This window comes from Hypoxylon trugodes (genome assembly GCF_022578975.1).
Source record: "Hypoxylon trugodes strain CBS 135444 unplaced genomic scaffold F4822scaffold_2, whole genome shotgun sequence".
NCBI lineage: Eukaryota > Fungi > Ascomycota > Sordariomycetes > Xylariales > Hypoxylaceae > Hypoxylon > Hypoxylon trugodes.
In genome coordinates this window covers 1,725,289-1,740,735 of record NW_026250017.1, presented here as the reverse complement: position 1 = coordinate 1,740,735, position 15,447 = coordinate 1,725,289, and the positions used below count along the sequence as shown (strand labels likewise).

General features: G+C 38.5%; 2 protein-coding genes across 2 annotated transcripts; one reads left to right on the top strand and one right to left on the bottom strand.

Annotated features, from left to right (window-relative positions):
• Positions 1-4,022: 4,022 nt before the first annotated feature.
• On the top strand, positions 4,023-5,961 carry F4822DRAFT_441290 (MFS general substrate transporter; the record flags this gene model as incomplete). The annotated part of the gene is made up of 6 exons (XM_051462844.1): positions 4,023-4,075; positions 4,139-4,396; positions 4,493-4,699; positions 4,752-5,093; positions 5,149-5,712; positions 5,778-5,961. 6 exons carry the CDS (start codon positions 4,023-4,025, stop codon positions 5,959-5,961), a joined length of 1,608 nt encoding a protein of 535 aa, XP_051318018.1.
• A 439-nt stretch (positions 5,962-6,400) lies between these two features.
• F4822DRAFT_390172 (uncharacterized protein) lies at positions 6,401-11,167 on the bottom strand. Its single transcript, XM_051457037.1, has 2 exons — positions 8,929-11,167; positions 6,401-8,818 (listed from the first exon to the last, which is right to left on the bottom strand). Exons 1-2 carry the CDS (start codon positions 11,007-11,009, stop codon positions 6,934-6,936), a joined length of 3,966 nt encoding a protein of 1,321 aa, XP_051318017.1. The 5' UTR covers positions 11,010-11,167; the 3' UTR covers positions 6,401-6,933.
• Positions 11,168-15,447: the final 4,280 nt, after the last annotated feature.

The following is a 15,447-nucleotide window of genomic DNA, read 5'->3' as shown; positions in this document are numbered from 1 at the left end:
ATCCGAACTTTAGAGTTGCGATGTTGCCTGGGGAGGCAAGTAAGGCAACTGCGCGCGTTACCAGGGTATATATCTCTTGCCCAGCTAAGTACGCAGAGCTCCTTCCCTCAGTTTTCTCCTTTTCCTTCTTCAAGTAAAGCATACCTAGGTACGCGCTAAAAACTTGCTCAAAATAAGTGGTCGTACAGTAAGTTAACCACCTGCTTATCTGCCTACACAGGTAGGTGCTTCCTAAGGTTATTGCCTCTCGCCATGAGATAAAACTAGCAAGCAACAGCGACAACCGATTAACTTTCATCAGAAGCCACAAATTACCAACTGCCCCAAAAGGCGAATTAAACGTCAGGTGATGACAGGGCTAAGCGATTGTAGGCCACGCTTCTTCCTCTCTATATAATCATTCTGCCAAGGTAGCTTAAGAGAGGAGAGAAGGTTACCAAGATGACTTACATCGCAATCGTAGTACCCTTATCTTTAAAGTACCATTACCTACCTAGGTACCCAGGGTATCCATAGCTTCAAGATACCAAGCTAACCCTTATTCCTGTATAATATCCACTACCTTAGTGGTGATCCGGGGAATGATGAAGCATCCATGGATGATGTTAGATAATGGCCCCGGCACGGATCTGCGTTGTCCCTTTACCTACCTTACACTACACGCAAGATTCTTTGTCCCAGCTGTGTAAGGTCAGTGTGTTTTTACCAACCCCTTTTCATCGAAGCCTCGTTGTTTATTTGTGTATAAGGAGTCCATGGCTTAGGGGAATCATTGTGCGATGGATTACAGCTTAAATAATCGCAATGGAACGTCTAGGTGCGAGTGTAAATTTTACTTTTTCCATTTTGGAGGTATTCCACCCTTGGAAAACCGTGAAGGCCGCTCCGATTTGTGTTTGCTGTTGGTCTTGGGCTAATCCCGAATTCATGACATCGGTGCTTTATGCTCCATATCTGCCTCTCATAATACAGGGGCCCCCGTAGTAACCGGGGGCTCTCAATCCAGATCCCGAAGCTACCATTTTCGTGGTTAAGTACCTAGGTAGTTAGTTTAGGATAGGACCAAGCCTTGGGCCACATGCACTATGAGCCACTCGAATATGTAGAAGCATTCCTAATTCGGAAAGCAACCCCACAAGGCTACCTATGTGCGTAGTAGGAAAGCCACTGGAATAACGATTAGGATAGTAAGAGTTCATCACATAGACATAAATTCCAGGCATGTCTAGGGAACGCCTCGACAATTCGAACGCCAGTCTGATGGAATATACACCGAATCTTCGTAAACAATAAACAACATGCCTCTAGGCTATACTACGCGATATGAACTCCCAACACAGATATGAAACAGCCCTGGAGCCATGGACATTTAGTTGCTTACCTATACGTATGAATCTCCGTAAGGCCGAGGCACCTAATGTTGACATGCGGCAAACAGGCAAACAAAGCCGCACTTGAACTAGGCGGCAGAGATACAGCAAATTGTGAGATATTCCATTGGGTTTACCAAGGCAAGTGTGCCCAGATCTCCACGCATGTGTACTGCGGGGCCTCGGTCAGCTCAAATATATCTATATATAATGTGATTGTACCCTGAGCCTCAAATTATCATTATGTGTACACATAGGTAACTCTAACGCTATACTTGACATCCTTTATCTTCTTTCAAAGATGTACCAGCCAATAATCCCGCGTGGTTTAGAGCCTTACCCACCGAGCCGAGGTATGCGGTTGCTACATATGGGAGTATACGTTTTGGTGGAAGCTTTATAAATCACCTACCCATAAAATATTGCCAACCCCTGAAGCAGAATCAGAACAAAGCCCTGGGGAACATTTAAAATGGTAGTGTATCCTTTCAGGTTGCCAAAAGAGCCCGAGTTCATTTGAGCAACTTGCTTGATTTAGTAATTGACCTAGTCGCCTATTTTGAACCATCGTAAACTCGGGTATAGATCCAATATAATTGGCTACCCAGTAGTAGTCCAAGGTGCCTGAGTATGGCATTAGTATACCTCTTATTCCCAGGCTCTATACCTACCCAGATAGGTAGATTCTAATTAATCCCCCCCCGAAAATAGCACTTCTGTTGTTATATTCCCTATCTGTACGTGAGAGAACAAGGGCATTTATCTAGACTCAGATGCTCTAAAGGCTACTAGAAGTTTCCATGATAGAGCGGTTTTTATGGATAATACTACACTCTTGTAAGCCTCTTTAAGCGCCTTCAAGACTATTCGGTCTTCGTACATCCGTCCAAGCAGAAAAGGCAGCCATCCTTGTCTTTATCATTGAAATGTTAACGCAAGCAGGACAGGAATATCCATAGCACCCCCTTCCCCTCCCGTGGGACCTCCGTTTCAATGTTTCTGGTGGCTAGACGCGCCGGTACGCACAAATGTGGAGCAGTTGCACAAGCGGGACTTGACATATATTGTCAATAGATGGACGACCTACCTACCTACCTAGGTACCTAGGTAGATAACCGGTCCACACCGAGGGATGTTTGTATCTTTTCGTTTCCCAATATCTTTTTATTAACCATAACCACAAGGCAAGATACTCTGTCCCCTTTCGTACATTCGGTCAACAAGAAGCCCTACAATCTCATCTGCCAACACTAGGTAGTCAGTTAGATAACCTGGGCCTCCCACGTTCCTACGCATGTAGGATGAAGTGTATTAGTATATGGTCCTAAATAGTAGAGTCAAACATGCTAAGTACTACGTGGAAGGAAATACACCTGACACAAGAAGCAAACTTGAGATGATGAGTTTATGACGCTGATTATAATGTCTCATTCATGGACCCATGGGTAAGATGGTTAATAGCCATGGAGCTGACGGGTAGCATCCGAGGATACCCCGGGTTTCTTAGTAGATAAGTGGTAACATTATAATTTTAAAGGGGAGATGCTGGGGTACGGTATATGTTGCAGCCGTACCCCCCCTTTTTTTCTGTCCCACAGTTGCACAATACCAGTTTATTACCCATCACCCGCTATCCACTATTCGTCATCCACCATCTTCCCCAGAAGGCATTGAGCTATAGTAATATTGACAGTTGTGAAGTCCCATAAGTATCTACTCGCCTATGTAGTAGCTACACGTTAAGCTAGTTCGGTTGAGCTCCATCCAACGATGCGACAGTGCGTCGTCGTGCCGATCTGGGACAATGCTATTGGTTTATTAATGTCACACCTTACTTGAGTCTTACCGATGTTGTATCTTGTCTCTCGATCTCAGTCTCCTTGGGACACCAAGTCACACAGTGATGTAGCAAATGGACGAGCGTGCTGATATAAGTGGAGGATTATGAAGGGTAAAAAAGGACAAGTCGTTACCCGTGTGGAGAGGGGCTAGCTGCTGGCTTAAATCAGGCGTGCAGCATGCACTCTCATATGTGTATGTAGGTATATATTGGACCGTATTGACACATGCATGTCCTTTAGAGATCTATGGAGAGGCCGAAGTTATATGAAGCTATCTACCTACATGTAGGTAAAGTAGTCACGTATTTTCACAGCTACCTAGGTACATGTGTGCCTTCTATACCTATTTTAAATACATACATTATAAGCTTTTCACTACTAAAGGTTCATAGTACTTGCTACTGGGCCCCTTACGCCCTCCACGAAATAATTGGATAAATGCTCTCTGCTTTCCACATTCCGCCTTCCTTCCCCCCTCGCAGAAAACCTTGAATCCGCCGTCCGTCTGCTTCGCCTACCATCTTCGACGCCAACCCTATCATCTGCATACATATTGTATGTACGTTATTACCTCTACTACCTAAGTACTTCAAATACAACGCAACGACACCACGACAAAAGGAGAGGGGAGGTAAAGCCGTGTCAAGAGAGGTGCCATCTCCAACTCCTACACTATCCCCCCCCCCTTTCTACCTTAGGGTACAACATAAACCCAGATTTTCAAGATTCCATCATCCGCCCTCTTAGCCCAAAGCTCAATTTACCCAGTCCAGATTCGGTACTATAAACCGGTTCCCTCTCCATCATAACAATGCCATACCGAAATCCTGTTCACGGCTGGCGCCAGACGACATTAATCACAACGTAAGAAGTTACTGCTCATAAGACAGGTTTGTCCCTCATGAGAAAAGCTAACACATTTGGCAGCCAACTAGTTGGCCTTCTTTTCTCGGCTATTGACGCGTCCATCGTCTCGACTTCACTCGTTACCATATCTATCAGCCTTCAAGATTTTCTCGATGCCCCATGGGTCGTTCTCGCTTACCTTTTGGCCTACTTTGGATTCGCTATAGGTTTTGCCAAATTAAGCGATATCTACGGCAGACGCGACATGGTATGCTGCTCATGGGTACTCTTCGTTGGTTTTTCGATCGGATGCGCCTGTGCCACGACCATGGCCCAGTTGTAAGTTATATTTCGCCGTGGCATGATTCTAAACCCCCCCCGGGACCTAACCGTAAGCCTCGTATGTCCCCGGATGTTCGTTGACATCGAAGATAGAATTGTCTGCCGAGTGTTCCAGGGCATGGGCGGTGCTGGTCTATATAGCTTAAGCCAAATCGTACTTTTCGAAGCAGGACCCAAGAGTAGGCCAAGCCTGATGGGTGGTCTAGTTGGCGTTACACTTGCCGTTTCATATGTCCTTGGGCCAATTCTAGGTGCTGTCATCTCGTCTACCACCAAATGGCCCATAATATTTTGGATCAAGTGAGTATATATCAACCTCGAAAACTGTAATTCTTACTGAAATGTGCGACAGTGTCCCGGCTGGTTTTATCGTCGTCCTTGCTATACTCTTGGCATCGCCGCCTGAAACTGTGACTCGCCAGAGAGGCTGGGCTTCGATTCGAAAGATTGATTTCGTAGGGAATGTTTCAGTCATATCTGCATGTACATTGTTGGTATTTGCCCTCCAGGAGGCCGGTGCGTACACGTACGCCTGGGATAATCCTGTCGTTGTCGTATCACTGTCTATTGCCTCTTTAAGCTGGATAATATTCTTTACCTGGGAGATCTATCTGGGGTTTAAACGTGCCACGCACATAGAACCGATCCTACCTTTGAGACTCTTCCTCCGACGGGTATATACCAGCTGTGTGATGTAAGCGGGCTCCGCGACCTCGTCCGTGAAAATGGAGCTGACTCTTGGATCATAGATGTACGTTTTGCACAGGATATGTCTACCTATCGATTTTAATCATTTTGCCCGAGCGCTTCCAAATAGTCAACGGCGAAACCGCTCTTTACGCAGGAATCCACCTGTTACCAATGTTAGGAGCAACTTCTTTCGGGGCTTTCTCAGCCGGAGCTATCTCACGCAAACGAAACAACACATCATGGACAATGATGATAGCTCATGCCTTTCAACTCCTAGGCATTGGCCTTATGTCTATGCTTCGAGAGGCCACTGCCGAGACTAAAGCGCAATATGGGTTCCAGGCACTTCTCGGCCTCGGGTTCGGACTGTCTCTTGGTGCGGGGACAATCATGGCTTCGGTGCAATCGTATAGCCAAGACTTAGCTGTGGCTCAAGGCACAATCGCACAAGCTCGGGTATTCGGTGGTGCTATCGGGATAGCAGTTTGCAGCATAATATTTAACAGAAAGGTGACCACCGAACTGGGAAGCAAAATGGATCCTGCCGACCTGGCAGCTCTGCACCATAGTCCTACAATTGCTCCCTGGCTTCCAGAGGATATCAAATCCCTTGTTAGATCGGTGTAAGTAAATATTCCTCGAATATCGTCCTTTATGCCCCGCCATGGCTAACCTTTAGGCGTCTCAGGTATGCGTCGGCATTCACATATGATGTCAACGTCATGATTGGCATCGCGGCTGCTGGTCTCATCGCCAGCGCATTCACCTACCAGCGACGCCCACCCGCGATGTCCACTGTCCAGCAGACCAAGGAAGTCCTGGGGATTGATGGGCAGAGCGACACGGAGCTAAGGTTAGTCAACCACCCATGATAATGTAAACTCTTAATGTGTGGGTACGGATCTTGTCTTATGACAGCGTAGTTTGGGCTGTTGCAGCTTGAACTGTTTCCAGATAATGAGCTCATGTAATCTTTTTCTTTTAGTCATGCCATTGGAACCATGTTGCATCACCGTATCGCGGCGCAGTGTGAAGAATGAGCTTCACATCTGGGAAGGCAAAGTCGGGCCCTATAGCTATACATGGGCAATGGTTTTATGCTTCTCTACTTTACTAATTATCTTCTCTACGTTTAATCCTGCCTAGATTCCGACGTCGATACAATTTGAAAGGGTGGTAAAAGTGTTAAATTTGATGTGAATGATTGTGTTATCCTGCATAACGCGACGACTAGCTACGTTAAATGCACACGAAGAGTCAATATATTGCACAGTACACACGTATATACAGCATATAATGGATGGGTGGTGGCTGCGTTACTTGGGTATATATATAATAGCTCTTCTATGGTGGTTTGACGTGGGTTATTTCACAAGTGTGAGGACAACGACTTAATCATGCTAATGTGGCGCCTGGTGTACATTATTCTCTACTATGGAATGAAGAGCTCGTCACTCAGGGCCACCATTGCCTACCGCTGCACTGTCCACGAGCCGTCACAACAGTTCCGGGCTGGAAATCAGGGTTGTTTGGAATAAATCGAACAATATACGATGAGCAGCAATTATCTATAGTACAGGATAACTAGTAGCCGCAAATACTATATGCCCTTGGACAAAGTAGCTCTAAAAATAACTCCGAACCTATGCCCTTTTCAAAAATCGCTATTACTCCTGTGGTATCATGCTAACGCTACCCGTACAATGGCAAATGCAAACAAATCAACACAAAACAGTATAAGGGAAGGAAGAAACATTCGTAACTCCGGGAAGAACGAAGAAAGGGAGGTATGTTTGAGGAAAGGGACATGGAAGCAACATCAACGTACTATGTCTTGTTTGCTGTCACCCAACTCTCTCGAGTAATTTTGTGACAGTCATCATCTTCTCGATCAACTCGGGAATCCTAAATGGCTTCACTAGTACGTCGTCACAGCCCGCAGACTTGGCTTCCATGATCTGCTCCATGCGCGCGTTAGCGCTGACCGCGATAATTGGTATTCGCGGCCCCTTGAAATGGCCAGACTGTTCCAACTCCCTAATCTTGCGCGTACAAGTGAGGCCATCCTGTACTGGCATCTCAATATCCATCAGAATTAAACTGAGTGGGAATTGCCCACCGGCGCGATTGGTATGCTGAAGCTTTTCTAGTGCTTCCAATCCATGATTGGCTACCTCGACGGCGCAGCCACTGGTAAGCAGATCACGGCGCGTGATCTGCTGGTTGATCAGATTATCTTCGACTAGGAGTACCCCTTCAATATGCGGCCCGAGTATCTTATTAGTGGGCTTCACCATGGTAAAAGAGCCTCTGCTGGCCTTGCTCGGTGTTTTCAGGATATGGCCGACGGCCTCGGCAGCCGCACGAGCCTCCTGAAACGCCTCCTCGCTCGGCACCCCCGCCTCGATGTAGAATGCAAAAGTCGAGCCCTGGCCGGGGCTGGACGCTACTCCAATGGCGCCATTCTGCATTTCTGTCAACCTGCGGCTGATGAACAGCCCGAGACCCGATCCCCCGTATTTCACATGGGTTTTGGAATTAGCTTGAACAAAGCGTTGGAAAAGAGATGACTTTTCCTCCTCGGTGAGGCCTTGGCCCGTGTCTTTTACTTCAAACATGAGGTAGATCCTATTCTCTTCAGGTACCGGCAGAGATGGTCTATCGCCTTGCCACACTAGGTCAGTAGATCGTGGGATAAACTGAACAGGAGAAATATGATCTTCGGGGCGAGTTTTCGAAGCGCTCATGGTAATTGACACATTCCTTGTAGGCCCATTCTTTGTGAACTTCAAGGCGTTGGTTAAGAGGTTGATAAGGACTTGTTTCAGCCGCGAGGGATCCAAATCGAGGAACTCGATATTCAGTTCAGTGTAAGATCGATCGACCACCATGGTTAGATCGATATCAACTCTGCGAGCTTCCACTTCGAACATCTTAAACGCCTCTTGTGCGATATGAATAGGATTGACCGTAATCGGGGTGATAGATAGGAGACTAGAATCCAATTTAGACATTGTCAAGATGTCGTCAACAATACGCTTTTGGTGCTGAGCACATGCTATAATCGTCTCCGCGTTGTCTATGCTGTCTTTACAAAGCTGGACAGCTTCCTGGTAGAACGTCCTCGCAGTATCAGCAGTTGGGGAACTTGAAAGGCCGTTGCTGCTAGGTCCCGCGAACTGCCCATCCACCAATTCTTGCGCTTTAGTGAGGCATCCAATAACCGCATCGGCGCATTGGATAATAGCACTTAGAGGATTTCGCATTTCGTGAGAAGTCATATCGATAAAATTTTCTTGCTGGCGCTTGGATTCGATAGCCTCATCTTTCCGTTGTCGTTCCTTTTCGAACTGCCACTTTTGTAGCGAGACATCGCTGAGGCAACCTGTGAAGGTCTGGATGGTCCCTTCGGAATTATTTACAGGCATGAAGGTAGCAAGAACCCAGCGGGGCGCAACGATTTGCTCTCCGGTAGTATCCGTTTCGGTCCACTGAGTTTTCAGTCGGAGTTCCGCAGTTTGGGATTTGCCTTCTTTGACCAGTGTAGACAACGTCTTCTTTAGAACCGGTAGATCCTCGTCGACAACGCAGAACTCGAAAGGCTTGACCGCAACCTGGGAGAGATCCGCCCTCTCTAAGCCACACATTTCGTAGAACACGTTGTTGGCGCCGAGTAAACGGCCGTCCAGAGTCATATCGTACATACCCACCGTCGCAAGCTCCGCCATCCTGCAATGCTTCAAGTTAGTCTGCGTTTCTTGCCCGATTCACCGGGCTCACCATGAATATCCCCGTTAGATTCCTGAAAGGAAATAAGGGCCACAAGCTACTCGACGTACCGTTTGAGGTTCTCCGCTTGCTGGGCTTTCCGGATTGCCTCCTCGGCAGCCTTTTTATGCAGAGTCACGTCCGTTAAGCATGCCAGAACTTGGTTGATGCCACCATCTGGTCCCCGCTCAGCCTTCAGGGAGGCCAACACGTGTCGCACACCTCCATCATCCGCATCTAAGTCTAGCCCAGCTTTCTCGAAACTAGGAGAACTCCCAATTGGATACTGAAGGTGATAGGTATCCTCCGGTGGCCGTCGAACCCGGAACTCAATAGTAACAGTAAGCACCCTCTCGAGCTCCTCGTAGGCACGCCGTACATTCGGCTTATCCTCTTCGATGACGCAGGATAGAAATCCCTCCGAGGTAAGAGGGTTTACCTTATTAAGGTTGTCAATTGTATCCTGTGTATGGGGGGCGCCCGTAATGCGGTGCCAGGCATCGTTTGCAAATGTGACATTTCCGCGATGATTACCAAAACACATGCCGACTGGGATGAATTCAGCAATCTGCTGGAACTTTTGTACGGATTCTGTGGCTTCTCTTGTCTGCATTGCGAGTTTTTCTTTCAACATCGCCTGATCATAAGCGGCCTGCTCAGCAATGTTGCGGCCCCTTCTTGCTTCTTCTTCGAGAAGAACGGTTGAGGCCAAGGTCGTAGTCAGTTTCTGTCCAAGTAAGGAGATGTACTGTCTGTAGTCGTTATCATAAGGCCGACGTGGATTAAGGCCCAACAATAGCAATCCTAGTACGTTCTCATCCTTCGTTGGGCGTATGGGACAGATAACAGCTTCTCGACAAGGATCCTTGAAGCCGCGCCAGTCGAGACCATCGAGCAGCGATTCGGGCAGTGTCCCATCTTTAATTTGGAGGAGCAGGGGATTTTGGGACTCGAGCGCTTCCCTGAAGGACGAGGACAAACCTTGGTCATTCCCGTGGAGTCTCAGCTCTGATGGAGCGATTAGGTGGCCATCAGGGACACCCAAGCAACCCTCAAGACGACAAGCTTTTCCGGCCGCCGAAGTTTGAAGGTCTTCCTCGACCGAGTATAGAATTGCGAGTGGGATATCGTACGTCGGTTGACACGCGTCAAGTTCTTGAATAAGCAAAGCCCAATACGACCTGACATCACGCGCGGTCACTAACATGTCACCTAGATCGATGAGCATCTTGGTGCGCCTCTCCCAAAGGCGCATGGAAGTAGTATCCTGGATGGGTTGGATAAAGCCAAGGCACCTGTTCCTCTCTGTTATGGGGATCATGGACCACTTTAGATACTTCTCTTCAGGGCTCCCATCAGCCTTTTCAACGAAGAAACGCCATTCCTCCTCATCACTCGCGCGGTGCTTCGAGTTGGCAGTTGACATCGCCAATTTAATCTTCTCACAGAAATCGGGCCAGGCATTTTCCACTGATTTCCCTAATAGAGCAGGGTGCTTCGAACCACACAGCTTACTGAAGGCTTCGTTGTAAAGAGTTGTCAACTGCTCGCCCCAATATATAACAATGGGTCTCGAGTCAGCGAGAACCTGGTTGAAGGTTTGTTGGAGAAGGGCTGGCCAATGATGTAATTGGCCAAGAGGTGTGGCCGCCCAATCGACATTATTGATTACATGGACAAAAGACCCCTGATCGGGCATGAAGTCGGGGGGTAACCAATGGTGATCGCCATCGGTCGAAGTTCTAGACGCGACAGGCTCATGCAGAAAGGTATTACTATTGACCCGACGATGAGAGGATGGTGCGCGTAGGGAGTCTCCGGAGAGTAACTGCCGGTTGCTGCTAATGATAACCCACTCATTCCGTACTACGGACCTTGTCCAACAAGTGTTCTCAAAGACGGAGGTATCGATCGAGGTCGAAGGACCAGGTACGCATAAACCATTGATCCAATCCCATACGGGACCATGGCTCGACTGCAATAGGTCAACGATTCGGTTACATAGGACGACGTCTTGCCGGAGGGCGGGGTTCGCATATATGGACGGAGGAATTTGGGTCGAGGCGAGAGAAACGACAAAGGACGGGCGAGGATCAGAATCGAGGAGCTCAAGAATGCCGACGTCGGATATCCCCATTGGTGGGTACATCATCAGCACAACTGGTGGCGTGGCGACGTAGGTCGGAGTTGACAATCAAGAACAACATGGTCCTGGAAGAAAGATACGCGGAAAGAACAAATCGCGAACTAGCGTAAACCTAATAAAGATATGAAAAATATATGGTTTTAAATTAAATTATGTTTATAAAAGGTTTATATTTAATTTAAATGATAAATAAATATTATAGTATTTATATTTTAAATAAATATAATAATTATTAAATTAATTAATTTAAAAATAATAATATTAATAATAAATTAAATAATTAAATATATTTTATTTTTAAAAAGATAATTTTATAATATATATTAAACCTTTTCATAAGGGTATAACCTTTCGGGATATTATTCATTTTTAAAAAAAATAAGGTAAAAATAAAGTAAAGAAAATAATTATCATAACCTAGGAACTTATGCCTGCTTTTAAAAGACGAATAAAATTTAAAATAATTAATAATAATATAACCTTAAATATTTAAATATATTAATTAATAATATATTTAAAATAAAAAATATATCTAATATATTTAATATAAAAGAAAAAAAATTTATATAAATTATTAAAATCTTTTACATATTTAATGATTTTTTTATAATTTTTTAATTATTAATTTAAAATTATTTTTTTAAATATAATAAAAGAATTTTAAGTTTCTTTAATAAATAAAATTTATTTAATTATTTAACCTATTGTTAATATTATGATTTTTAAATTAAGATACCTTAAATTAATTAATTTAATAATAATTATATCTTTTTAACATATAAATTTATTATATATTAATAATTTTTTAAATTAATATTAATATTAAATTAAAAAATATTTTATTATTATTATTAATTAAATCTTTTCTTATTTTATTAATTTTTAAAAATAAAATAAAAAAGTTTTATATTTTTTAAAAATTATTATTTAAAAAATATTAAAATTAGATGTAAAATAAATTAATAAACCTTAACTTAAAAAACAAAAAAGAATTAAATAAAAAGGAATTTTAAAATAAAAATCTAAATAATTTATAATAACTTAATTTATTATTATTTAAAATATTTATATTTATTTGTGATGAACCTATGCCTCAGAGAGGTATAATTATTGCTGGATTGGCTAATCCAGGGTTTTCTTAATTTAAAAATAACAATATCAATAATAAGTTAAGTAATTAAGTATATTCTATTTATTAAAGAAGCTTAAAATCTTCTTATTATATTTAAAAAAATAATCTTAAATTAATAATTAAAGAATTATAAAAAAAATAATTAGATATAAAAGAAATACTTATGATTATATAATTTAATATCCTTCTTTCCATCCTGTTTTGCTCTTTTCTATTCTAAAATAAGGCAAAGTAATACTTTCTTTACTCTTTTTTACTTTGGAATAAAATAGAATAACATCTCTTTTACTCTATTCTATTCTAGAATAAAATAAAGCATTATATTTTGTTAGCTAATAGAATAGACTGGCTTACCATAATTTCTCCATGATTAGATACCTAATACCTTATCCAATTAAAAAGATGCAATTATAAGTTATTAGATTATAATATTATTCCTTTCCTTCCTAAACCTTTTATCCTAAAAGTTCTCTGATAAATTCTTCCCTTTATTACTTTATCAAGATGTCATCTATTAATAAAAAAAAACATAATAGTTCTCCCAAATTTTCCTTTATTGATTACCATAAATACCTAATCCTTAAAATTAAGAAGACTAGTTTTAAAATAATATTATATTTTTATTATTTTAATAAAGATTTAATCTATAAAAGCATTTCCAATATCCATAGATATTATAAATATCAGATTATCAACATCCTATATAATAGAAAAAAGATTCCTATAAACTCCATAATTTAGATTAGGAAAGAAAAATGTCATTTAGAATTAGAAGAAGAAGCTAAAGAACTTTATCTTTAAGAATCATTATCTTATCTACAGCATTTCCAAAAAATATATTATTTATTAAATAAAAAGGGTATAAAGATGATTCAGAAGAAGTTTATTAATATTGAGGAATTAGAAAATATTAAATATATAGAGGTAATTTAATAAACAATTACTATTCCCTTTATCAAAACTTCTGAGATTTTTCCTACCTTTAACTAATTTGAGGTAAATCTTGGTCTTAACCTAATATTATTATTGATTAAGGCCTTTCTAACCTTGGTTGATTAAGGTTCTGATAATAGAAATCTTTAATTAATTTCTAAATCCTATTATTTATAAGATATTTTTATAATTCTCAGATATTATTTTCTTTAGAATAATTAAATTATTTAATAAAATACTTAATTTAATCATTAATAATTCTAGAATTATAAATAGCTTTAATATTATATTCTTCTAGATCTTCTTCTAATTTAACATTTCCTTTAATTTTAGTATCTTTAGGTACTAGTTCAAATATAATAATATAAAATATATTAATTCTTAATTTTATATTTATTAATAATTATAATTAATAATTTATTTTTAAAAAGATTTCTTTAATTAAAAAAGATCTTAGCTTCCTAAAATCTAGTTTTTTATTTGGTTTTTTAATTTAAATCTAAGATATTTTTAATATAAAGTATTATTTATCTTATAAGAAATAAACCTTATCTCCCCTTTATAAAATTGGTTTTTTAATTCTTTTTTTATTATAATATATTATTATTTTATATTATAGAAATTTAAGATGTTGTCTAAATTTAATTTATAATATTAAGGTTTTAATAACAAATATTTTTATTCTAAGTAGTATTGTTTTTAATTCTAGGGTAATTTTATTTATTAATGGTTTATATTCTATATTTATTTATTATCCATATAATATTTCTTATAATAATATCTTAATGATATTATTTATTAAAATATTATATAAGGATATAGTAAATAATAGGAATTCTACCTAGTTATTTTGTTCATAATTAATATAATTTTATAGGTATTACTCTAATATTTAATTTAATTACTTTATTTGGTTATTAATTTAAAAATAAGTTATTATAAAAAGTTTCTGTTTAACCCTTAGCCTTTTTATTAGGTTAATCCAAAATTTTAAAGTAAAGAATTTATCTTTATCTAAAATAATTTTCTTTAATAATCCATATCTATTAAAAACTTTTTTAATAAATTTGAAAACCAAATCTTTAACTATATAAGTTTCTTTAAATAACATAAAATACCTATATTTTATAAGTTTATTAATGATAACCTATATGTTATTATATTTTTTTTTGATTACTAGATATTATAATTTGGATAATTTAATAATAAAATCCTATATAATAATATCCCATGGTTTATCTAGAATTTCAATAAATTATAAAAATCTATATGATTTATGTTTGGCTTTCTTAACCTTATTATAGATATTATAATTTAAGATAATCTTTCTAATTATTCCCTTAATTCCTAAAAAATCATATATCTCCTATAATTATATAATTATCTTAAAGATTCCCAAATATCCATATAAAGAATATTCATATACCTCTTATATAAATTCTTCTTATAATATTAATAATATATAAATTTTCCTATTATATAATATTATATCCTTAATAATAAAATCTTATATTAATAAAATATCTTTAATTTATAAGGTTTTTTCCTTGATCTTTTATTCTTATTTATATTATAATTTAATTAAATATATTATTAATAATATTAGGATATTATTAAATATTTCCTAGAATATTATCCTTTTTTCTTTAATTTTTTTAATATTAAGATCCTTTAATCTATTAAAAATATTTACCTAAATATTTTCTTTTCCCTTAATATAATGGATTTTAAAATTAAAATATGTAAGATTATTTATCTATTATGATTATCTACTATTAAAAACCTTAATAATTATAAGAAACTTAAGATTATAATGATCTAAATAGATCTCTAAAGGTTCAATAATTCTTAATACCTATGATTTCCATTCTTTTAATATTTAATAAATAATTATAAATTCTTAATTATATATTTTATATTTTATTTCTAATCTTTTAAAGATTTTAAAAAAATAAATGATTAAATATTAATTTCTATTATCTTTTAATTACTCTAATATTACCCTTATTATTCCATTTAAAATATTAATATATAATTATTTTCTTTTATTTAAATTAGGTAACCTTATTACTAGATCTTTTATTATAATCTTTTTCATTTTTTAGAATACTTTTTCTACCTTTTATATCCATTTAAAATCTTTTAGATTTTTGATATATATTATAATTATTATTAGTTCTATAATTTTCTTAAAATCCTTAATTAAAACTTTATTATAATTATAAAAATTATAGAAGATTTATATTTCCATAATGGTTTCTAAAGTTAATTATTTCCTTATTATAGATATTTTAGATTTCTAAATTTTAATTTTTTTTAGAAAAATTATATATCCAAAATAATCAAATTTTTAAATAAAAAAGTTATTTTTATCTAAAT